Raw genomic sequence first — 24,160 nt, forward strand, 5'->3', positions numbered from 1 at the left:
TCTCCATCTTCAACCCCCGCTCCAAACATTAATGGTTTCTTTCTCTACAGATTTGTCTATTCTGGACATGTCATTAAAAAGTGTATGGCTTTTTTTTAAAAGTATGTTTTTATTGATTTCATAGAGAGAAAGGGAGAGGGAGAGAGAAACCTCAATGATCAGAGAGAATCATTGATTGGCTGCCTCCTGCACGCCCCCTACTGATGATGGAGCTGAAAATCTGAGTGTGTGCCCTGACCATGAATTGAACAGTGATCTCCTGGTTCATAGGTTAACACTCAACCACTGAGCCACACCGGCTGGACTTTCATATGGCCTTTTATTTTTTTTTTAATTTTTAATTTTTTAAAAAAATATATTTTATTGATATTTTACAGAGAGGAAGGGAGAGGGATAGAGAGTTAGAAACATCAATGAGAGAGAAACATCGACCAGCTGCCTCCTTCACACCTCCCACCGGGGATGTGCCCGCAACCAAGGTACATGCCCTTGACCGGAATTGAACCCGGGACCCTTCAGTCCGCAGGCTGACGCTCTATCCACTGAGCCAAACCGGTTTGGCCATATGGCCTTTTAAACTTTGCATAAAGTTTCAAATTCATCTGTGTTACAGCATGAATCAGTACCTTCCTTTTATGGCTAAACTAGAAGCCTGGTGCACGAAATTTGTGCATGGGTAGGGTCCCTAGGCCTGGCCAGCGATCAGGTTGGATCTGTGGGGCGACTGGTGGGGTGATCAGGGTCCCCACTTGAACCCGGCTTGGCCTGGTACTGCCTGCTCGCTGGCCCCACCCTCTGCCATGGGCCACAGAGCGACTGATGGGGCGATCAGGGGGCCCCCCACTTGCACCTGCCTTGGCTGGCTTGGTGCTGCTCACTCCCCGGCCCCATCCCCCGCCGCTGCTGGTGGGGGCCTGTGGGCAGCTTCTGTGTTGAGCGTCTGCCCCCTGGTGGTCAGTGCACGTCATAGCGACTGGTCGTTTCGCCATTGGGTTGATTTGCATATTAGGGTTTTATATAGATAGATTATATATATACTAGAGGCCCAGTACACAAAATTCGTGCACTTGCGGGGGTGGGGTCCCTCAGCCCGGCCTGGTCCCTCTCGCAGTCTGGGAGCCCTCGGGGGATGTCCAACTGATGGCTCCTTAGTGCTGCCACAGAGGCAGGAGAGGCTCCTGCCACTGCCGCTGTGCTCGCCAGCCGTGAACACGGCTTCTGGCTGAGTGGTGCTCCCCCTGTGGGAGCACACTGACCACCAGGGGGCAGCTCCTCCACTGAGCACCTGCCCCCCTGCTGGTCAGTGAGCATCATAGTGACCGGTTGTTCTGCTGTTTGGTCAATTTGCCTATTAGCCTTTTATTATATAGGATATTTAATTCCATCTGAGGATATGTTTTCTTTATTGATTTTAGAGAAAGGAAAGGGAGAGTGAGAGAGGGAGGGAGGGAGAGAGAGACAGACAGACACTGAGGTGAGAAACATGGATCAACATGGATTGGTTGACTTCTCCATGCACCTTGACTGCACAGGACAATGCTCCAACCAAGGGAGCCACACTGGCCAGGGCCATTTTGAGTGCATTTTTATATGTGATGTGAGGGGTCCAACTTTATTCTTTCTCATGTGACTATTCAGTTGTCCAATATCATTTGTTAAAGTCTTTCCTTTCTTTTTTTAAAAAAAATATTTTTATTGATTTCAGAGAGGAAGGAAGAGGAAGAGAGAGATAGAAACATCGATGATGAGAGAATCATTGATTGGTTGCCTCCTGCAAGTCGGACCGAGCTTGCAACTCAGGCATGTGCCCTTGACCGGAATTGAACCCAGGACCCTTCAGTCCACAGGCCGACGCTCTATTCACTGAGCCAAATCAGCTAGGGGAAAGGCTTTTCTTTTCTCCACTACACTGTGTTAGCACCCTTGTCAACAATCAATTGACTGTTTCAGAAAACTAGGAATAGAAGGAACTTCCTCAACTTGATAAAAACATCTACTAAAAACCTACAAGTAATATCAGATTTAATGGTGGGAAATGATAAACTTTCCTACTAATATTAGGAACAACACAAGGATGTCCAATATCCCCACTCCTTCTCAACATTGAACTGGGAGTCCTAGCTAATGCAATCAGAAAAGGAAATAAGAAGTATACAGATTTGGAAGAAATAAATAGATGACATGACTGTTTATGTAGAAATCTGAAAAAAGAAAAAACACATAAAAAACCTCTCCTGAACTAATAAATAAGAATAATAAGGTTGGAGGATATAACATTAATAAACAAAAGTCAACTGCTATCTTATATACCAGCAATGAACAAATAAAATCTGAAATTAAAAATACAATACCATTAGCACTCCAGAAAATAAAATACTTAGGTACCGATCTAACAAAATATATACAAAACCTGTAGGAGGAAAACTGAAAAACTGATAAAAGAAATCAAAGAACTAAGTAAATGCATAGATATTCCATGTTGATGGACAGGGAAACTCAGTATTGTCAAAATCAATTCTTTCCCACTTGAGATTTAGATTCAAATCAGCTTTATTTGTAAAAGCTGAAAACTTTTTTTTTGTAATTATCAAGGAAATGGTCCTAAAGTTTATGTGAAGAGGCAAAAGACACAGAATAACCAACGCAATATTAAAGGAGAAGAACAAACTCTGAGGACCGACATTACCTACTTGAAATTGTAGCCTTACTATTGTGAGAATAAACAAGTAACTTTTTCTGTCAAAGAACAGTATAGGCAGCTGCCATGTTGGCCGCCATCTTTAAATGGCAAAGGTCAATCCCTCCCTTCAAATTAGCCAATCGTGAAAGACTGTGCGCCTGAGCTCCAATCAAGAGTGAGGGACAGGTCACGTGCGTCAGAATTAAAAAGCCAAGTAGACAGCCTGCTGTGTGTGCATGTGCTTCTAGACCAGTGGTTCTCAACCTTCCTAATGCCAAGACCCTTTAATACAGTTCCTCATGTTGTGGTGACCCCCAATTTCATTGTTACAAATTGAACATAATTAAAGCATAGTGATTAATCACAAAAACAATATGTAAATATATATGTGTTTTCTGATGGTCTTAGGCGACCCCTGTGAAACGGTCGTTTGACCCCCAAAGGGGTCGCGACCTATAGCCTGAGAACCGCTGTTCTAGACCACATGCTGCGCATCCTTCTATGTAGAAGTAAAGATGTTTGCCTTGCTGCCTGGCTCCCGAGTATGTTTTGTGTTCTACTAGGACCCCTGAATTTGGGGGCTCGCCTTATTTCTTACACTATAAAGCTACAATAATCTAAACAGTGTGGTACTGGTAGAAAAAAAGATAGACACATAGATCCATAGAACAAAATAAAGCCCAGCACTAGACCTATAGTCAACTGATCTTTGATAAAGGAGCAAAGGCAATACAGTGGAGAAAAATCTTTTCAGCAAATGGTGCTGGGAAAACTGGACATTCACATGCAAAGAAATAAATTCATACACAGAACTTAAACCCTTTATGAAAATTAACTTAAAGTAGATCACAGACCTATATGTAAAAGGTAAAACTACAAAACACCTAGAAGATAGTGTAGGAGAAAATCCAGATGATCTTGAGTTTGGTGATCACTCAAGGCATGATCTATGAAAGAAATAATTGATAAGGTGGAGTTCTTTAAAATTAAAATTTTCTGCTACGCAGCCCTGGCTGGGTGGCTCAGCTGCTTGGAGTTTCATCCCGTACACCAAAAAGGTGCAGGTTTGATCCCTGGTTGACAACTGATTGATGTTTCTCTCTCTCTCCCTTCCTCTCTCTCTAAAAATCAATAAAAACATTTCCTTGTAAGGATAAAAAAAGTTGCCCTAACCGGTCTGGCTCAGTGGATAGAGCATCGGCCTGTGGACTGAAGGGTCCCGGGTTCGATTCCGGTCAAGGACATGTACCTTGGTTGCGGGCACATCTCCAGTGGGGGATGTGCAGGAGGCAGCTGATCGATGTTTCTCTCTCATTGATGTTTCTAACTCTCTATCCCTCTCCCTTCTTCTCTGTAAAAAATCAATAAAATATATTTAAAAAAAAAAAAAAGGATAAAAAAAGTTTCTGCTATGCAAAAGACACTGTCTAGAGGATGAGAAGACAAGCCACAGACTAAGACAAAATATTTACGAAAGACATATCTGATAAAGGATTGCTACCTAAAATATACAAAGAACTCTTATGATTCAACAACAGGAAATGAATTCAATTTAAAAATCGGCCAAAGGGCAATTTTAAAAACAGACACTTCACCAAAGAAGATACACAGATGATAAATATGCTTCACATCACTTGTCATCAGGGAAATGCAAATTGGAACAATGAGATACCATCACACACCTTTTAGAATGGCCAAATCCACACTGACAACACCCAATGCCGGTAAGGATGAGAAGCAACAGGAACTCTCGGAAATGCAAAATAAACAGCTACTTTGGAAAACGGTTTGGCAGAACTAAGCACACTCTTTCCATATGAGCTAGCAATTGTGTTCCTTGGTATTTACTCAAAAGAGTTAAAAACTTATGTCCACCCAAAACCTGCACATGAATGTCTATAGCAGCTTTACTCATAATTGCCAAAACTTGGAAGCAACCAAGATGTCCTTCAGTAGGTCAGTGGACAAATAACCTTGGTACATCCAGACAATGGAATACTACTCAGTGCTAAAAGGAAATGAGTTATGAAGCTCTGAAAAGACATAGAGGAAACTTACATGCGTATTACTAAATGGGGAAAGCCAGTCTGAAAGGCCCAACTATATGACATTCTGGAAAAGGCAGAGCTATGGTGACAAGTATAAAGACCAACAGGGGTTAGGAGGAAGGAGGATGAATAGGTGGAGCACAGAGGACTTTTAGGGCAGTGAAACTATTCCGGATGACACTCATAACGGTGAGTACATGTCATCACACATTTGTTAAAACCAACAGAATGTACAACACAGAGTGAACTCTAGTATAAACTACGTTCTCTATAGTTTGGCTTTTTTCACCATCTTTTTAAATTCATCCATGTTGCTGCTTGAATGAGATGTTCATTCCTTTTTATTGCTGAGTAACATTCCACTGTATGGCTGGCTGTACCACAACTGGTTTATCCTCTCACCAGTTGGTGGACATTTGGGTTGTTGCTGCCAGTTTTCAGCTATTACAAATAAAGCAGATGTGAACATCTGTGGGGACATATGCTTTAAAATATCTAAACTGAAATTACTGGATCGTAGGGTAGTCTATGCTTATGTTTTAAAGAAACTGTTACACTTTTTCAAAGTATTGCATCATATTTCTACTGTGTGTGAAAGTTCCAGTTGCTATAATTTTTCAAAATAGTTTATTGATATTTAGAGAGAGAGGAAGGGAGAAGAGAGAAACATCAATGTGAAAGTCCAACATTGATCAGCTGCCGCCTGCATGCCCCACACCGGGAATCGGGAATCGAACCAGCAGCCCTTCATTGTACGGGACGACCCCCAACTAACTGAGCCACACGGCCAGGGTCAGTTGCTATAATTTTTGTCAGAATTTTCCCATTTTAGTCATTCTAATTAAAGAGTATGGTGATATGCAATTGTAGTGTGTGTGTTTTTTATTCTTACAATTAAGTTTACATTTAAAAAAAAAAAATCATCACCCGAGAATATTTTTTCCACTGATTTTTAGAGAGGGAGGAGGAGAGAGGGAAAGACAGAGAGAAATATTGATGAGAGAGACACATAGATGGGTTGCCTCATGCACGTGCCCAAACCAGGGCCCGGGCCGGTGAAGAGCCTGCTATCGAGGTACATGCCCTTGACCTGAATCACACCTGGGACCCTTCGGTTCCAACTGAACCAAACCGGCTACAGCAAGTTTCAATTCTTTCTTATGATTACTAAAAAAATTTGGATTTACTTTTAAAGCGATGTTCTGTTCTAAAGTTTTTCTATTAACAACTATGTATTATAATAAATTAAAAGTCTTCAAAAGTGACCAATTCATTTTATCCTAGCCCATCCAATGTAAATCATTTATAAGACACAATCTGATTTAAAATAATTTTATTTATTTATTTTATTTTTTAAAAATATATTTTATTGATTTTTTTTTACAGAGAGGAAGGGAGAGAGATAGAGAGCCAGAAACATCGATGAGAGAGAAACATCGATCAGCTGCCTCCTGCACATCTCCCACTGGGAATGTGCCCGCAACCCAAGTACATGCCCTTGACCGGAATTGAACCTGAGACCCTTCAGTCCGCAGGCCGACGCTCTATCCACGGAGCCAAACCGGTTTCGGCTAAAATAATTTTATATGGATGGTATATTTGCAAGTACCCAAGTCCTCAAATTTAAAAGAATTTTTTATAATTTAATAAGAAATGAAAGAATGGTGTTCAAAGCACCACTGGTCAAATGAGAATTTTCTGTGCAATATATCAATTGATAAATTAACATTGATTTTGGAGTATTTGAGTCACTAAGTTTTCTACGCTTTTTTAAAAAAATTCTTTATTGTTTAAAGTATTACATATGAATCCTTTCTCCCCCATTGACTTCTCCCCGCTTGTTCCCACCCCCGCCCCTCACCAGATGCCCTCACCCCTCCTACTGACTGTGTCCATGGGTTATGCTGATATGCATGCATACAAGCCCTGTTATGGATTGCTTACCCCCTAACCCTCGTACCCCTGAGGTTGGTTTGTTCAATGCCTCTTTTCTGTGCTTTTAAGATGTTTTTGCTAAACATGTTTTTGATTAGTAAGTTTTAGTCTTGTACCTAAGCAGATTTCCAAAAGGAAACTTGAGTTGCCTTAAAATAAAACCTATTCTTGTTTTATGGATCTCTCTCTCTCACCTTCAATAGCGGACTTATATAGACCAAATTAGGAATCCTTTAGCTATACAACTGTTATTTTTAAAATATATTTGTACTGATTGCAGAGAGGGAGAGAGATAGTAACATCAATGATGAGAGAGAATCATTGATCGGCTGCTTCCTGCATGCTCCCTACTGGGGATCAAGCCTGCAACCCGGGCATGTGCCCTGACCAGGAATTGAACTGTGACCTCCTGGTTCATAGGTTGAAGCTCAACCACTGAGCCACACCTGCTGGGTTATTTGGGTGTTTTACTTTTGTCTTTGCAGGCATTTTTCTGGAATAAGTAAACCAAATTCATAAAAAAAGTTTTAGACTATATTATACCGGAAGTTTACCAAGGAAATTTTTATTTATCCCTGGCTTACAATTTCTAAAAATCAGACTTAGAAACATACTTTAGCCAAGACCAGGTATCTCAGGTGGTTAGAGTGTTGCTCCGATAAGCCAAGGCTGTGGGTTGGAATCCCAGTCGGGCACATACAAGAATCAATCAACAAATGCATAAATAAGTGGAAAAATAAATCCATGTTTCTCTCTCCTTTCCTCTCTCTCTCAAATCAATAAATTAAAGAAAGAAAGATAGGAAAATATAATTTAAAATCAAGAGATAAATCATCTTTGACAATCTTAAGTCTAACAACTATAAAGAGATGGCTTTTTGTTAAATAGCTCATTTAAAAAAAACAATCAACAACCCTAGCTGGTTTGGCTCAGTGGATAGAGTGTCGGCCTGCAGACTGAAGGGTTCTGGCTTTGATTCTGGTCAAGGGTACATGCCTGGGTTGCGGGCTCAATCCCCAGTAGGGCGAGTGCTGGAGACAGCCAATCAATGATTTTCTCTCATCATTGATGTTTCCCTCTCTCTCTCCCTTCCTCTTTGAAGTCAATAAAAATATTTTTAAAAACCACAAAAAAACAAAAACACTCCAATCAACAATAAAGTTACCTTAGCAGCTTGAGATTCTCTTAAGTAATATTTTAAAAGGTCAGAAAGTTTGAGGTCCTCGTCAGCAGACACTCGTGCTTCTATTTTCTGAAAAAGGGGAAGAAAATTGGCATTTATTCATCACTTATATTCTACACTCAGTGTTTTCTTTCTGAATTCCTGTCAATAATTAAAGGTATAAATAACTATAGTTAAAATAAAAAGAACCCTGCACATCCACCAGAATAGCTAAAATAAAAATGGTACCAAGTATTACAAGCTTGTGCAGCAATCCAATGCTCATTCCTTCTGGTGGGAATGTAAACTGTTACAATCACTCAGAAACAGTTTGGCAGTATCTACAAAATCTTTTCACATGGATACCCTGGGACCCACCAATTCCCCTTCTAGTTATGTACACCCAACAGAAAAGTGCACTATGTTCAACTGAAGATATACAAGAACGGTCTTAGCAGTACCATTTGTAAAGAGCTCCAAACTAGAAACTATCCAAATGCTCTACCAACAGGAGAACAGATAAATTAAGTATATCCTTGCAATAGCATACTATATAGTAGTAAGAGTGAAGGAAATACACCTACATGTAACAACATGGAGGAATCTTATGTACATAATATTGACTAAATGAAACTAGACACAAAAGAATGCATACTGCATTTATAGGAAATATGAAAATGAAACTAATCTATGCTGTTAGAAGCTAGGATAGTGGTTAGTCTTATAGGAGTTGGTAGCTAGGAAGGGCATCTGGGTTGCTGGTAACGTTCTTTCTTGATTTGTGTGTTCATTACATAGATGTGTTAAATTTGTAAAATTTCACTGAGATGGGGAGGGAACCAGGTGGGTTGGGAGGTAAAGGGCAGACATCTGTAAAACTCTCAACAATAAAGGTTAAACAAAAATTTCACTGAAAAGTACACTTCTGATATGTGCTGTTTCCTATATGTATAATATACTTCAATACAAAGTTCTGAAGTTTCTAAATAATATTACTTTATGGAGAAATAAACATAGTAAACTTTGTAACCCAACAGATAAAAGCATAGATACAAAGAATATCCAAAAATGATGGAGATATATCAATTTAGACAGATTGAGATTACATGCTATATCAGTGATGGAGAACCTATGACACACGTGCCAGAGGTGACACGCGAACTCATTTTTTTGGTTGATTTTTCTTTGTTAAATGGCATTTAAATATATAAAATAAATATCAAAAATATAAATCTTTGTTTTACCATGGTTGCAAATATCAAAAAATTTCTATATGTGACATGGCACCAGAGTTAAGTTAGGGTTTTTCAAAATGCTGACACGCCGAGCTCAAAAGGTTCGCCATCACTGTGCTATATGGATGCTGGATGCTTTTAAACAAGGCTCTTCTTACATTAAGAAGTAAGACATGTGCCCTTCCCCTGAATCTGAGCTCTGAGACTGCTTGACTGACACAGAAGTGATGCTGTGGCAGTTTCCAGACTTAGGTCTTATTAAACTAGCAGCTTCCACTTCCCACCATTAGGGATGCCCACTTAATTAATTAATTTATTTCAGAGAGAAGGGACAGAAAGAGCTAGAAACATCAATGATGAGAGAGAATCATTGATTGGCTGCCTTCTGCATGCCCCACACTGGGGATCGAGTGAGCAAACTGGGCATGTGCCCTGACTGGGAATTGAACCATGATTTCCTGGTTCATAGGTTGATGCTCAACCACTGAGCCACACCAGTTGGGCTGGGATTCTCACTTTCAGAACCTACCCATTGTGTTGTGAGGAAGCCTCAACAATTCCTTGGAAAAGCCATGTGTAGGTGTTACAGCTAATAGCCCTAACAGAAGTCTCAGCTGACAGCCAGAATCAACCCCAGACATGAGTGAAAGAGCCTTCAGATGATTCCAGTCCCCAGCCTTCGTATCTTCCCTATTGAGGTCACCATGGAGCAGAAGCGCGCCATCAGGGATGTACCCTTTCTGAATTCCTGACCCAAAGAATTCATTAGCAATAATAAAATGGTTCAGGATGCTTTGTTACACAGCAAGAATAACCAGAATACCATACAAATACTAAAAGAAATAAGGATTGTGGTGGCTATGGAAATGCACCACTCAGATCTCCTTCAAGAGAAATTGCTTACTCCAAGGAGCATAGTTGACTGGTAGTCTCAACTGCAATTTCTCTGGATCCAGAACCAGCTTCGTACCAAGGCAATCTACCATCCTCCCCTTCTTGTCTCGGCTGTACCCAGACAATGACAAGGCACAGTAGGAAGTAGTGCCAGTCCATTTCTGCCTGATGCAGAATTCCTTTAATGGGCAACTCTGGCTGAAAGAGTCCTCCTCTCTGACCTGGACGGAACATTCTTAGAACTCTGCTACAATTTGGAACTCTTCCTACTTAGTCCTCTTTCCTCTGCCCTCTTCTTTCACAGGTGTAGACCTGCATTATGGTCTGTAGGCTCTTCCGGTCTATTCTCGCTCCTTCCTCTTTGATCCTCACAATAAATCTCTTGCACATCTAATCCCATCTTGACATCTGCTTCTAAAAGAACTGACACATAGCCAGGCCGGTGTGGTCCAGTTGGTTAAGTGCCATCCCATGCACCAGGAGGTCGCTGGTTCGATTCTAGGTCAGGACACATGCCTGGGTGGCGGGCTCCATCCCCAATAGGGGGCATGCAGGAGGCAGCTGGTCAATGTTTCTCTCATCTATGTTTCTCTCTCTCTCTCTGAAATCAATAAAAACATATTAAAAAAGAATTGACATATAGCCTTTCCGGTGTAGCACAGTGGTTAGAGCATCGGCTCACGCACCAAAGGGTAATTGGTTCGATTTCTGGTCAAAGGCACATACCTGGATTGTAGGTTTGACCCCTGCCTATGGTTGGGGTGTGCAAGGGAGGCAACTGTTGGATGTGTCCCTCTCGCATTGATGTTTCTGTATCTCTCTCTCTAGCCCCTCTCCTTCCCTTCAACTCTCTCTAAAAAAAAAAAAAAATCAATGAAAAAATATCCTCAGGTGAGAATTAACAATAACAAAAAAGATCTGACATAAGGCTATTTTGATACAGATCCCTATTCTGATGATGTAAATGCACACACAAAAAAACCTATCTTCCTAGAAAACGTTCACTTGTACAAATAGCAAGGGCAGAATAATGGGCTATACGGACCTCAGTATAACGACATTTATATATTTAAAAACGTTTTCCTTTGTGAGAGAATATCTTCTTTTCTTTTACTCGTCTCTACTACATTATCACTCAATTAAAAAGGTCATGTTGACGCTATTTCTTATTCATAAAATAATAACCACGTTTGAATCCATGCACTTCATAGTACCACTGAAATGCATGGTATAGCAAAACAGCAACATTTCTTGGTGTCCTACAAATCGTTTCACATGAAACTGAGAGTAATTTATGAGATCTAAGTCTTAATTATGAACATTTTAACAAAATTACATTAATTTATTCCTTTGTTCATTTGTACTTTTCATAGATCTTCTGAATAAAAGTTTTTTAAAAAACTCAAAAAAAAAAAAAAGGTCATGTTGAAATCAGATTTCTACAATGGACCAGACACTACCACTCTCAGCTAAATACTATTAATCATCTAATAAACATTTTCACTATTCTATCAAGTGATAAAAATGTTAAATATTATATCTAGGACCAATCCTCGAAAACCAAGATTATGTCATTATTAAATTACTACTACCATGAATGAAACCTTCTGCAGTTGTGTGTGTGTGTATATTTTTAAACTGTATATCATTTAAAAAAAATATTTTTATTGATTTCAGAGAGGAAGGGAGGGGGGGAGAGAGAGAGAGAAACATCAATGATGAGAGAGAATCACTGATCAGTTGCCTCCTGCATGCCCCCTAGTGGGGATCGAGCCCTCAATTTGGGCATGTGCCCTTGACTGGAATCGAACCCAGGACCCTTTAGTCCGCAGGCTGACGCTGTACCCATTGAGTCAAACCAGCTAGGGTTGCAGTTGTATATTTGATACAACTCACTTTAAATCAATGTGTCAAGGGGGATCAAAAGCAATATAGTCTTGGTCAAGGTACAATGAATCTAACTTTCTTCTAGCTTACAAAGTCCCAGGGAAGGGTCATTCTTCATGAAAATAAACCCAGTCTTCTGATAAACATGTTTTCTGATGGAATGCAGACATCTACATAAATACCAAAAGGCTGTAACAAAAACCAACTTTCCTGAAAAACTCTCCAATTTTCACATGTAAATCTGTTGCACAACTCTTCTTCCTCAATAAAGGTAAATAAGTTAAGCACAGCTGTATGCAGAGGTGTGGATTATCAAAGGTTAAGTAACAGTACTTACTCTCGTTTTATCAAACAGTTCTGAAACTTTGAGAAAAAATCTGGAAGAGAAAAGTATTTAATCAGAAGCTACTTTTAAATAACTTTCTATTTCTCAAATGTCCAGAGAATACATAATGCCCCAAACCAAATGAATAATGAACATTCTTGCCTCATTACAGTAATATTTAATGGTCTTATTTTCTTCATTTAACAAAAATATCTTTGTACTTCCACCCATAACAAACTACTTGAAATCTGTTGTTACAGAAAATCTTCCCATTTTTAGATAACAGTCTAAGTCATACAATAAAACCTAAAAACTTTGTATTGCTATTCTTTAGTAATATGCTCCATAATACTAAATGAAACCCATACCTTCACATTATTACAGAAGTACAAAACAATCACATCCAAAGAGACAAAAGGCTGATTTAAATGGAAAACAATGAAGTTGGAGTAGTTTTTGAAGATATCTGATAGCTATGTTTTTAAAAATATATGTATTTTATTGATTTTCACAGAGAGGAAGGGAGAGGGATAGAGAGCTAGAAACATCGATGAGAGAGAAACATCGATCAGCTGCCTCCTGCACACTCCCCACTGGGTATATGCCCGCAACCAAGGCACATGCCCTTGACCGGAATCGAACGTGGGACCCCTGAGTCCACAGGCCGACGCTCTATCCACTGAGCCAAACCAGTCAGGGCTGATAGCTATGTTTTAAACATTTTCAAATAGAGCTGCTTTGTTTTGAAAAACAACAGAAATCAGTAACCAACTTCTATTTTAGAATTCACTTTCACTTTTAACTAAACAGCCTCTCATGAGTGTTAACCACCAACTAAGAAAAACCCAATGCAAAACTACTAAAGGGTATTCTGTAAAATATGTAACTATAGATGGCACTATAATTGGATTAGGGCAAATACTATTGAAAGCTAAAACACAATTTTATGAACGTCATTTTACTTCAAAGAACTTGCTTTGACAGGTTTCTGTCAGATAACACTTGGCAAGGTTGCCCTTTTTTTCTTGTTATCAAAGAATTAAGAACTAACTCTTTGGGAAGGCAGCATGTTAATTAGTGTAAGCTATGGTACCTTGCTTTGCTGAAAAACTTGGATCTTACATGTTTACTGAGAGACTACGTTAGAGGAAAAGTTCAAGGATGTGGTTTAGAGAAAGGCATGAACAATGAACATAGTTTTCTCACTTAACATTTAAAAAGAAGTGAATTATTTTTCACTAAAGAGTTGGGTTAAAACAATACTGTAGAAGCAACTAAAATTAAATCCCATTAGATTAAAATTAAAGTGAAAAACTAGCATACCGTAAAGGCATGTGTAGGCAAACTTCCAGAGGGTGACGTTACACTAACATGCAAACACCTTCCTCATCTGACTGCCTTAACATTGACTAAATTATAAAAACTAGAATAGCCAGCCTCTTTAAAAAGTGCAAACTAATAGCATTAAATATCACTTTAAAAGTCAATTTGGTGCCCTAGCTGATTCGGCTCAGTGGATAGAGCGTTGGCCTGTGGACTGAAGGGTCCGGGTTAGATTCTGGCCAAGGGCACATGCCCGGGTTGTGGGCTCCATCCTCCCCAGTAGGGGGGTATGCAGGAGGCAGTCAATCAATGATTCTCTCTCATTGATGTTTCTATCTCTCTCTCCCTCTCCCTTCCTCTCTGAAATCAATAAAAATATATTAAAAAAAAAAAGTCAATTTGGGCCCAGACAGAGTGGCTCGGTTGGCTAAGCATTCACTGTCTTGTGCACTGAAAGGTTGATGGTTAGTCAGCACACATATGAAAGGCAGCCTCCAATCAGTGTTTCTATCTTCTCACTTTTATGTGTTTCTCTTTCTCTCTCCCTCCCTCCCTTCCTCTTTTTAAGCATGTCTGCAGGTGAGGATTAAAAAACAAACAAACAAACAAACAAACAAAGTCAATTTGGCCCTGGCAGGTGTGGCTCAGTTGATTGGAAAGTCATCCTGTATACTGAAAGGTGGCGGATTAGATTCTTGGTCAGGGTACATGCGGGAGGCAACCGATCAATGTTTCTCACATCAATGTTTCTCTTTCTCTCTAAAATAAAAAAAAAAGAGTCAATATGGCCTTCTATGAAATACATGTATGTAATTCCAAACAGCATTTTTAATTTATAATAAACATTATCAAAACCTAAGAATATTTTGACATAAAGTCTATCTCTCCATCTCACCCTTATACACACACACACTAGCCCATTTTCATCAAGTGAAACTTTGTAAAGTTAAAACATACATACATTAAAGTCCATTTTTATTTTCCAGATTTTAAAAATTGACACGGACTTAGAAAAGCTCCTTGTTATCAATGTGTTTTGAGAAAAATATTCTAAAATGTCTACTGGGTCTGAAGTATTGTGTGTGTCCAGCCTGCCAACAAAATTTTGTTTTATTTATATTTACTGTTTTTAATTTTAATTTTATATTTAATATATTTTATTGATTTTTTTACAGAGAGGAAGGGAGAGGGATAGAGAGTTAGAAACATTGAGGAGAGAGAAACATCGATCAGCTGCCTCCTGCACACTCCCCACTGGGGATGTGCCCGCAACCAAGGTACATGCCCTTGACTGGAATCGAACCTGGGACCTTTCAGTCCGCAGGCTGACGCTCTATCCATTGAGCCAAACCAGTTAGGGCTATATTTACTGTTTTTTAAAAATCAGAATCCTTACTTGCATATATCTGTAGAATCCTGAGTTCCTAAAGCATATAATGAAGAACCAATTCTATTGTAATCGTCTGCAGCACCTGTGGAAAAAGGTTCAAGAATTTAATATATTTATTCATTAATTAAAAAATATTGAGCATCTACCTGCCAAACAATGTGTATGTAATAGGAGATAGCCGAAGTCCACTGAAGGAAATGAGAAAAACTATAATACAATATGATGAATATTACATTAGAAGGAGGTACAAACTACTAAGGGAGCAACAGAAACAGATGATTTCACCTGAGTAAGTCAGAGACGGATTTATAGACACTACAGAATAAATTTGCGCTTGTAGGATGAGCAAATCTTTTTTTTTTTTTTTAATATATTTTATTGATTTTTTACAGAGAGGAAGGGAGAGAGATAGAGAGTTAGAAACATTGATGACAGAGAAACATTGATCAGCTGCCTCCTGCACATCTCCTACTGGGGGTGTGCCCGCAACCCAGGTACATGCCCTTGACCGGAATTGAACCTGGGACCTTTCAGTCCGCAGGCCGACGCTCTATCCACTGAGCCAAACTGGTTTCGGCGGATGAGCAAATCTTTACTAGGTAATGTGTAAGAAAGGGAATCCTATATAATAAAGAGGCAATATGCAAATTAACCCTCACACCCTCACAAAGATGGCTGCCTATGACCAGGCTGGCAGGGGGGGTTAGTGAGGGGCGACCAAATGACAGGACAGCAGGCTGCATGGGGCGACCAGGCCGGCTGAGGGGTTAGTGAGGGACGACTAAACAACTGAACAGTAGGCAGTGTGTGACAATCAGGCCAGTGGGGAGGTTGTGAGGGGCGACCAGGCCAACGGGGAAGGGGCAGTTGGGGGTGACCAGGCCAGCAGGGGGGCAGTTAGGGGCAACCAGGCAGGCAGGGGGGGCAGTTGGGGGCAACCAGGCCGGCAGGAGGGGCAGTTAGGGGTGACCAGGCTGGTGGTGGGGGGGTGCAGTTGGGGGTGACCAAACCAGCAGTGGGGGGCAGTTGGGGGCGATCAGGCAGGCAGGCAGAGGCAGTAAGGGGCAACCAGGCAGGCAGGCAGCCGAGCAATTAGGAGCCAGCGGTCCAGGATTGTGAGAGGGATGTCCGACTGCTGGTTTAGGCCCGATCTCTGGCAGTTGGACATCGCCCAAGGGGTCCCAGATTGGAGAGGGTGCAGGCTGGGCACCCCCTCCTGCACGAATTTTATGCACCGGGCCTCTAGTTTCAAATAAAAAGGGAAGAGCATGGATCAAGGCCTGAGAGGCATAAAAGAACATAGTATATTCAGAGAGCCTTCTAGGACTATGGCACTGAAGAGTACAGAGGGAAAGTAGATAGAGTTGAAGATGAAAAAATAAATTGGAAGCATCTTGGGGAAAAAGGGTTTTTGTAAGCCATGATAAAGTCTGTATTTGGTCTTGCAGAAATGGGTGTTATTAAACATTTTACAATCATAGTAGTGGTAAAATCAACCTGATAAGTATGTTAGTTTTTTAAAAAATACTGTTACCCTAGCCAGGTTGGTTCAGTGGATAAAGCATCAGCCTGTGGACTGAAGGGTCCTGGTTTTGATTGAGGTCAAGGGCATGTACACCAGTTGCAGGCTCGATCCCTGGCCCCAGTCGGATCAGTTTTGGGAGGCAACCAATGGATGTTTCTCTCTCCCCTCTCCCTTCCACTCTCTTTCTCAAAAAAAAAAAAATAAAAATAAAAATAAAAATAATACTGCTTCCTGGAATAAAGACTAGAAGTACAGAGAACAGAAAACAGAGTAATCAACCTAGAAACTGAGAGCCAGGATCAAGATAGTGGGAACAGTGAGAGCACAGAGGAACTAACAAAGCTAAATGATATTTAGGAAATGTAATAGGGAGGATTTGTAAACAGTAGACCTGACGCAGGAGGGGAAATTATGGAGCTTGGGAAGCTAGATAAATGGTGCCACCATTACTCTTGGGTACTAGAAGCAAAGTACCAAACTTCAGCACAACACTCTTCCTAGGGCTTTTTGCACAGGACAATGCACTTGTTGAGAAAAGATTATATATAGCAGATGCTTCTATTTAGTTCAGAGAAAGGATAGTAGAATGCTATGGTTAAGAGGCTGGACCTAGAACCAAACTGCCTAGGACCCAACCCCATCTTCCAAACACACCAGCTACATGACCTTGGGCATATATATCACTTAACCCGTCTATGCCTCAGTTTTCTCATCTGGAAATGGGGATAATAATGGTACCCACCTCATATTATTATTTGGAGAATTAAATATGTTAGTAAATGTTACTACATACCTGGCACATAGTAAGTATAGTACTAATTAATGAAATCCAAGACACTGCCTAATGTATGAAAATTTCCACTTATACTAGCAGTATTTTTACAAGGCTTTAATGTGTTTATTCCCTAATGAAACAGTAATCCTTACATTATACTTTATTATATCATTTAAAATTACATTAGCCCTAGCTGGTTTGACTTAGTGGATAAGAGTGTCGGCCTGCGGACTGAAGAGTCCCAGGTTTGATTCCTGTCAAGGGCACGTACCTTGGTTGCAGGCTCGATACCCAGCCCTGGTCGGGGTACATACAGGAGGCAACCAATCAATGTATCTCTCTCACATAGATGTTTCTCTCTCTCTGTCTCTCGCTCTCTCTTCTACTATCTCTAAAAATCAATGGAAAAATATCCTTGAGAATTAACAAAAATTTAAAAAACAAATAAACCCAAAAAAGAATAAACCCATAAGCCTAAAATTTAACTTTTATAAAGGGAAACTTTGACCCGACCAGTGTGGCTCAGTGGTTGAGCATTGACCTATGAACCAGGAGACTGGTTCGATTCCTGGTCAGGGAACATGCCCGGGTTGTGGGCTCAGTCCCGGTAGGGGGTGTGCAGGAGGCAGCCAATCAATGATTCTCTCTCATCATTGATGTTTCTCTCTCCCTCCCTCTCTGAAATCAATAAAAATATATTAAAAAAAAAAACCATTCAGAAAACTAGTAATTTAAGAGAATTTTCTCAACCTAAAAAAAGTCATCTATGAAACCTACACCTAACTTCACAAATAATGGTTTAAGACCAAATACTTTTCCAAGAAGATAAGGATCAAGGTAAAGATGCCTGCCCTCAACACTTCCATCAGCACTGTAGTGGAAGGTAGTGTACAGTACAATGGTGCAAGGAAAAGAAGGAAATGGCATCTAAACTGGAAAGGAAGTATAATTATTTTTATTAGCAGATGACCATCTATGTAGAAAATACTAAGGAATCTACAAAATAGTTACTAGAACTAGTGAGTTTATTTATTTAGTAAGGTTGCAAGATATAAGATCAATATTGAAAATACACTGTATTTCTACACATTAGCAAAGAACAACCAAAAGCTGAAAGGTAAAAAACACAACATTTACAAAGCATCCAGAAATAACCAGGGATTGATCTAACTAAAGATGTAAAAGATCTGTACAATGGAAACTATAAAACATTGCTGGAAGAATTTAGAGACCTAACTAAATGGAAAGTATGCCATATTCATGTATAGAAGATCAATTTAAAATGTCAATCCTCCCCAAATTGATCTACAGATTCTATACAATTCCAATTATAATCTTAGCTGGCATTTTTGTAGAAAGTGACAAGCTGATTTTAAAATCTGTATGAAAATATAAACTACCTAGAGGGGCCAAAACAACTTTAAAAACTATTTTTATTGATTTCAGAGAGGAAGGGAGAGGGAGAGATAGATAGAAACATCAACAATGAGAGAGAATCATTGACCGGCTGCCTCCTGCACTCCCCCTACTGTGAACTGAGCCTGCAACTGGGGAATCGAAACTCGCTTCATCCACCGAGTCAAACCAGCCAGGGCCAAAACAACTATTATAAAGAAGAATAAAACTGGAGGACTTACACAAGAAAAGATGTTTAACATCACTGGTTGTTAGAAATATGCAAATTAAAACCACATCACGACACCACTATTCTTACTAGAATGGCTAAAATTAAAAAGACTGATTATCCTTCTTTAAAAAAATATATTTTTATTGATTTCAGAGAGGAAGAAAGAGGGAGAGAGAGATAGAAACATCAATGATGAGAGAGAATCATTGATTGGCTGCCTCCTGCATGCCCCTTACTGGGGTCCAAACCTGCAACCCGGGCATGTGCCCTTGACCAGAATCGAACCTGGGACCCATTCAGTCTGCAGGCTGACGCCCATTGAGCCAAACCAGTTAGGGCCTGATTATCCCTCTTAACAAGGATGAAGAATAACTCTCATGCACCACTGATAGGAATGTAAAATTGTATAATCATTTTGGGAAAAAGTTTGGCATTTTAAAAATAAGTTATACTTTATCACATGACCCAGCCATTCTATTTTCTAGGTATTACCCAAGAGAAATGAAAGCCTAGGTTTATACAAATCCTATCTAATAAAAGACAAATAGGGTAATTAACTGTACCTCTGATACGCTTCCCATTGGCTAATCAGGGCGATATGCAAATTAACTGCCAACCAAGATGGTGGCCGGCAGCCACGCAGCTGAAGCAAGCAGGTGGTTTGCTAGCTCCAGTGATGGAGGAAGCCAAGGTTCCCCGCCTGTCCCGGCCGGCTCTGAGGCTGAAAGCAACAGCTCCAAAAGCAACTATGTTTCAATTATAGAAGCTAAACAAACCCCAGATACCTGCTTTCAGCCAGCCGAGGTCTCAGAGCTGGAGCTGCAACAGTGTTTCAATTATAGAAGCCAAACAAACCCCAGATACCTGCTTTCAGCAGCCAAGGCCTCAAGCTGGAGCCGGGCCTCAGAGCTGGAGCCGGCTCTCAGCTCCAGTGACAGCCATAGAAGGTAAATAAATCCCAGAATAAAAAAAAAGAAAAAGAAAAAAAGGAGAGGTTGGGAGCTTCAGTCGCCCACCAGCCTGAAAACAGCCCTCAGCCCCTCACCCAGACTGGCCAGGCCACCCCAGTGGGGACCCCCACCCTGAAGGGGGTGCGACCAGATGCAAACAGCCATCAGCCCCTCATCCAGGCTGGCCAGGCACCCAAGCGGGACCCCCACCCTGATCCGGGACACCAGCCGGCCCCCACCCGTGCACCAGGCCTCTATCCTATATAGTAAAAGGGTAATATGCAAACTGACCCTAACAGAAGGACTGGGAATGACTGGTCACTATGACACACACTGACCACCAGGGGGCAGACGCTCAATGCAGGAGCTGCCCTCTGGTGGTCAATGCGCTCCCACATGGAGGAGCTCTGCTCAGCCACAAGCCAGGCTGATGGCTGCCAGTACAGCAGTGGTGGTGGGAGCCTCTCCTGCCTCCTCAGCAGTGCTAAGGATGTCCGACTGCAGCTTAGGTCTGCTCCCCGCTGGCAAGTGGACATCCCCTGAGGGCTGCCAGGCTGCCAGAGGGATGTCTGATTGCCAGCTTAGGCCCAATCCCCCGGGGAGCAGGTCTAAGCCAGCAAGTGGTCATCCCCCGTGGGTCCCAGACTGCGAGAGGGCACAGGCTGGGCTGAGGGACACCCTCCCCCCCACGAGTGTACAAATTTTTGTGCACCGGGCCTCTAGTACTTACATAAAATGGCTCATGTAAGCTTTATTCACAATAGCCAACAGCTAGTAACTCAAATGTTCACCAACAGCTATATAGATAAACAATCATAATATATCCATAAAATGGAATGCCACTCAGCAATAAAAAGTAATGAACTATTGATATGCACAACATGGATGAATTTCAAAATAATTTTGTTGAATTTCAAAGCTAGACAATAAAGTGTCCATACTGTATTATTCCACTTGAAATGCAAACTGATCTATAGAGACAATACATGAGTGGGACAGGGGGATTGCAAAGGGTCACGAAGAAACTTTTGGTGGTGATGGATATGTTCATTTAATTTTATTGTAGTGATGATTTCAAACATATGTCAAAACTTATCAAATTGCATACTCTGAACATTGCATCTTATTGATATCAATTATACATCAATAAAGCTGTTAAAAACCATTAGCCTACCTTGCATTTTGAATGGATCGTTTACACACACAATTTTATAACATCATGCATTTAGAAAGTATCGGTTCAACAAATGATACAAATCTTGACATACTTGAAAGTTGACACATTTCAGTATACAATATAAAAAATATCATTCACTAATATCATTAATCTCAGACAAGTCTTTATTTTTTTTAAAACCTTACCAATTATTTTTATTGGCATTTAAAAAATAATTGATATAGAGAAATAGATATAAAATAGAACACACCATGGAAGCAAGTGGAAGAACACAGCATTTTTACAGTTTATATAAAAATCAAGAATGGAATTTCAGACAAATCTTTAATTATTGTGATGCAAACTCATGGTAATGAAAACAAGTTTTCCGAACTTCTAATTACTGCTGAATAGCTTGACTTTTATCATTGTCCACAAATACTGTCAGTTGTTTTCCTTAAAGTGACAGACTCACTTAGTGAATTTTTAAGAACATGTCTAACAAACACTAAAGTCTGAATAATCATAGTCTGTCAGCCATTCTTTCAAGTAAAAATGGTCTCTTATGAAAAAAGTAGCTAGGTCAGTTGGAACTCAATCACTAAAATGCTTTACTAGAGAGAACCATCATACTTCAGTATACAAAGTACTGTATGCATACCTCCCATTTTACCATGTAAAGGATGAAAAAAAAAAAGTGTACTCAAGGACATTCTTAAATAAACTTTGAGGGAAAGAATACAGTGATTATTATTAGTACAGTTTGATGCCACTGCCTTGATTTGTGCTAAGGTACCAGCAATTTTATTCATCACTAGAGGCCTGGTGCACGAAAATTCGTGCACTGGGGCGGGGGGTTCCTTCAGCCCGGCTTGTGCCCTCTTGCAGTCCAGGAGCCCTCAGGGGATATCTGACTGACGGCTTAGGCCTGCAGTCTGGCCTCCCTCTGCAGGAGGCGACCGGGCAGGCAGATCAGGAGACAGCACCAGCCGGTCCTGCCCACTGCCCCCATTGCCCCTCTGCCGCTGCCAGTCACCACCGCCCCCCCCAATCGCCATCCCCTCCCTCTGCTCACTGGCATGTGCCTTGGCTGGCCTGGCGCCGCCTGCTCGCCGGCCCCGCCCACCTCCAACCCGTTGTTCCACCGTTCGGTTGATTTGCATATTATGCTTTTATTATATAGGATGGCTTTTGCATCATGAATATAAATGTTGCCCTAGATGGTTTCGCTCAGTTGATAGAGAGTCAGTCTGTGGACCAAAGGGTCCCAGGTTCGATTCTGGTCAAGGGCATTAAAAAAATAAAATAAAATAAAATAAACATCAACATGATGAAAAAGGCAAAAGGCATCATAGTATTATTATGAAAATGGTTTTGACATCACAGACTTGCTAAAAAGGGCCTCAGAACCAAGGCTTCATAGACTACAGTTTAAGAAACGCTGCTTTATATCAAGACTTTTATAAATTGTAAATAACATAAGTAAAGCCTTACTTTTGTGGGATCTTGTCATCCTATCAGATTTAGCAGATGCATCTTTAACTCGGTTATGATATTCTAAAAGGAATGTTCGTTCATGCTCAAAGAAATCATCTACATCCTATAGGATCAAAAGAAAATATGAACTTTTTTCAATTGTTTGCTTTAGTGTAATATGTAAACCATTTTGTTATCATTATAATCACAAAAGATCATTAGTAAAACAGCATCCTATCCTTAATAATCAGATGTTATATTGATTTCACCAACAAATTCAGACTTTAATAAACATGAATTTCTATCTATCAAGTAAGAGATCTTCTATGGTTTTGCAGCTGAAGGCTTAGAGCTCCCCATATGGTTCTCTGAAACGTGTTCGTACTCATGCTCTGCCTTTACACCCCAACAAATACATTATTGTCAGTGGGAGTGACCAATTGTTTTTGAGAAATAAAGAAAAAATTCTGATGGACAAGTAAGTCTATTTCTTTTGGTCTATTATGTATACTATGGGTCATTTCAGAAGGCTGGGAGCAATTATTATATCAACCACTGTCTTCAATTTTTTTCTTTTGGAGCAAAGTTAGATAAACATCAAAATAAAAATTATTAACAGTACTTTCCTCCCTTCTAAAATGTCCATTGTTTATTGAAAGAGCACCAGTTTTTTTTTTTTTTTTTTTAAAAATATATTTTATTGATTTTTTTACAGAGAGGAAGGGAGAGAGATAGAGAGTTAGAAATATCGATGAGAGAGAAACATCGATCAGCCACCTCTTGCACATCTCCTACTGGGGATGTGCCTGCAACCCAGGTACATGCCCTTGACCGGAATCGAACCCGGGACCCTTCAGTCCGCAGGCCGATGCTCTATCCACTGAGCCAAACCGGTTTTGGCGAAAGAACACCAGTTGAAATGATGTAATTCAAGATCCACATCAACAGAAAATTAGAAGCCAAATACTGACAGAATGACATTTAAATCTGTAATTCATGTGTACCAGTTCTCCTAACTGTAAAAATGGGGATAACATTAACTTGCAGGATTGTAGTGAAGATTAAATAAGAAAATGTGGGCTATCAAATATCACATTGTAAATGTTAAAATTTTAGTTACTACTTTATCAAAACCCTAATCAATACAGTGGTTTACACTAAATGCTAAGAAAAATGTTCAATATTAGTGCATAAGCAGCATCAAAATGGAAGTAGGCTGAGTCCTTATTAGAAAGTAGTTATAGCACATGCATAGTCAACATATCAATTGACCTATCTCTGAAATATCAAAGTATAAATCAAATAAATAGTACTTTACACCTAAGTTTTATTGTAGATGTATCTATAGAACAGGTAACGATGACAAAGCAGCATTATTTATAGCTTAGTAATTGCTTGATGGTGTAATATAAGCATTTTACTCTTATATTTTAATGGTATGAGTCTTCAGACAAATTAAGTCTTATATCATTTTAGGACACCATTAAGAAAAAGTTAGGTGTTATGTAGGTAAATAATTAACTTTGTAAGTATTTTCACACATATTATCTCATTCAGTCTTTCTAACAATCCCACGAGCCAGGCGGTATTAACTGCATTTTGAAAATGGAAAACAGATTCAGAGAAAGAGACTTTTCTCAAGATCATATAGCTACTATGAGCCCTGGCCGGTTTGGCTCAGTGGATAGAGCGTCAGCCTTCAGACTCAAGGGTCCCAGGTTCGATTCCGGTCAAGGGCATATGCCTTGGTTGCGAGCACATCCCCAGTAGAG

At 40.1% G+C, this 24,160-nt stretch overlaps 1 protein-coding gene across 2 annotated transcripts in view; it reads right to left on the minus strand.

Moving 5' to 3' along the window:
* SNX6 (sorting nexin 6) overlaps positions 1–24,160 on the minus strand; it is a 57,360-nt gene that overhangs the window by 4,853 nt on the left and 28,347 nt on the right. For both annotated transcript variants that reach the window (XM_070427861.1, XM_070427870.1), the window contains 4 exons: positions 22,407–22,512; positions 14,886–14,961; positions 12,179–12,218; positions 7,829–7,915 (listed from right to left, as the gene is read on the minus strand). In XM_070427861.1, coding sequence (XP_070283962.1) covers positions 7,829–7,915; positions 12,179–12,218; positions 14,886–14,961; positions 22,407–22,512 — 309 coding nt within the window. The remainder of the gene's footprint in view (positions 1–7,828; positions 7,916–12,178; positions 12,219–14,885; positions 14,962–22,406; positions 22,513–24,160) is intronic.

This window comes from Myotis yumanensis, unplaced genomic scaffold, assembly GCF_028538775.1.
Source record: "Myotis yumanensis isolate MYYU_CA2020_CCGP unplaced genomic scaffold, mMyoYum1.0.hap1 SCAF_1, whole genome shotgun sequence".
NCBI classification, from domain to species: Eukaryota; Metazoa; Chordata; class Mammalia; order Chiroptera; family Vespertilionidae; genus Myotis; species Myotis yumanensis.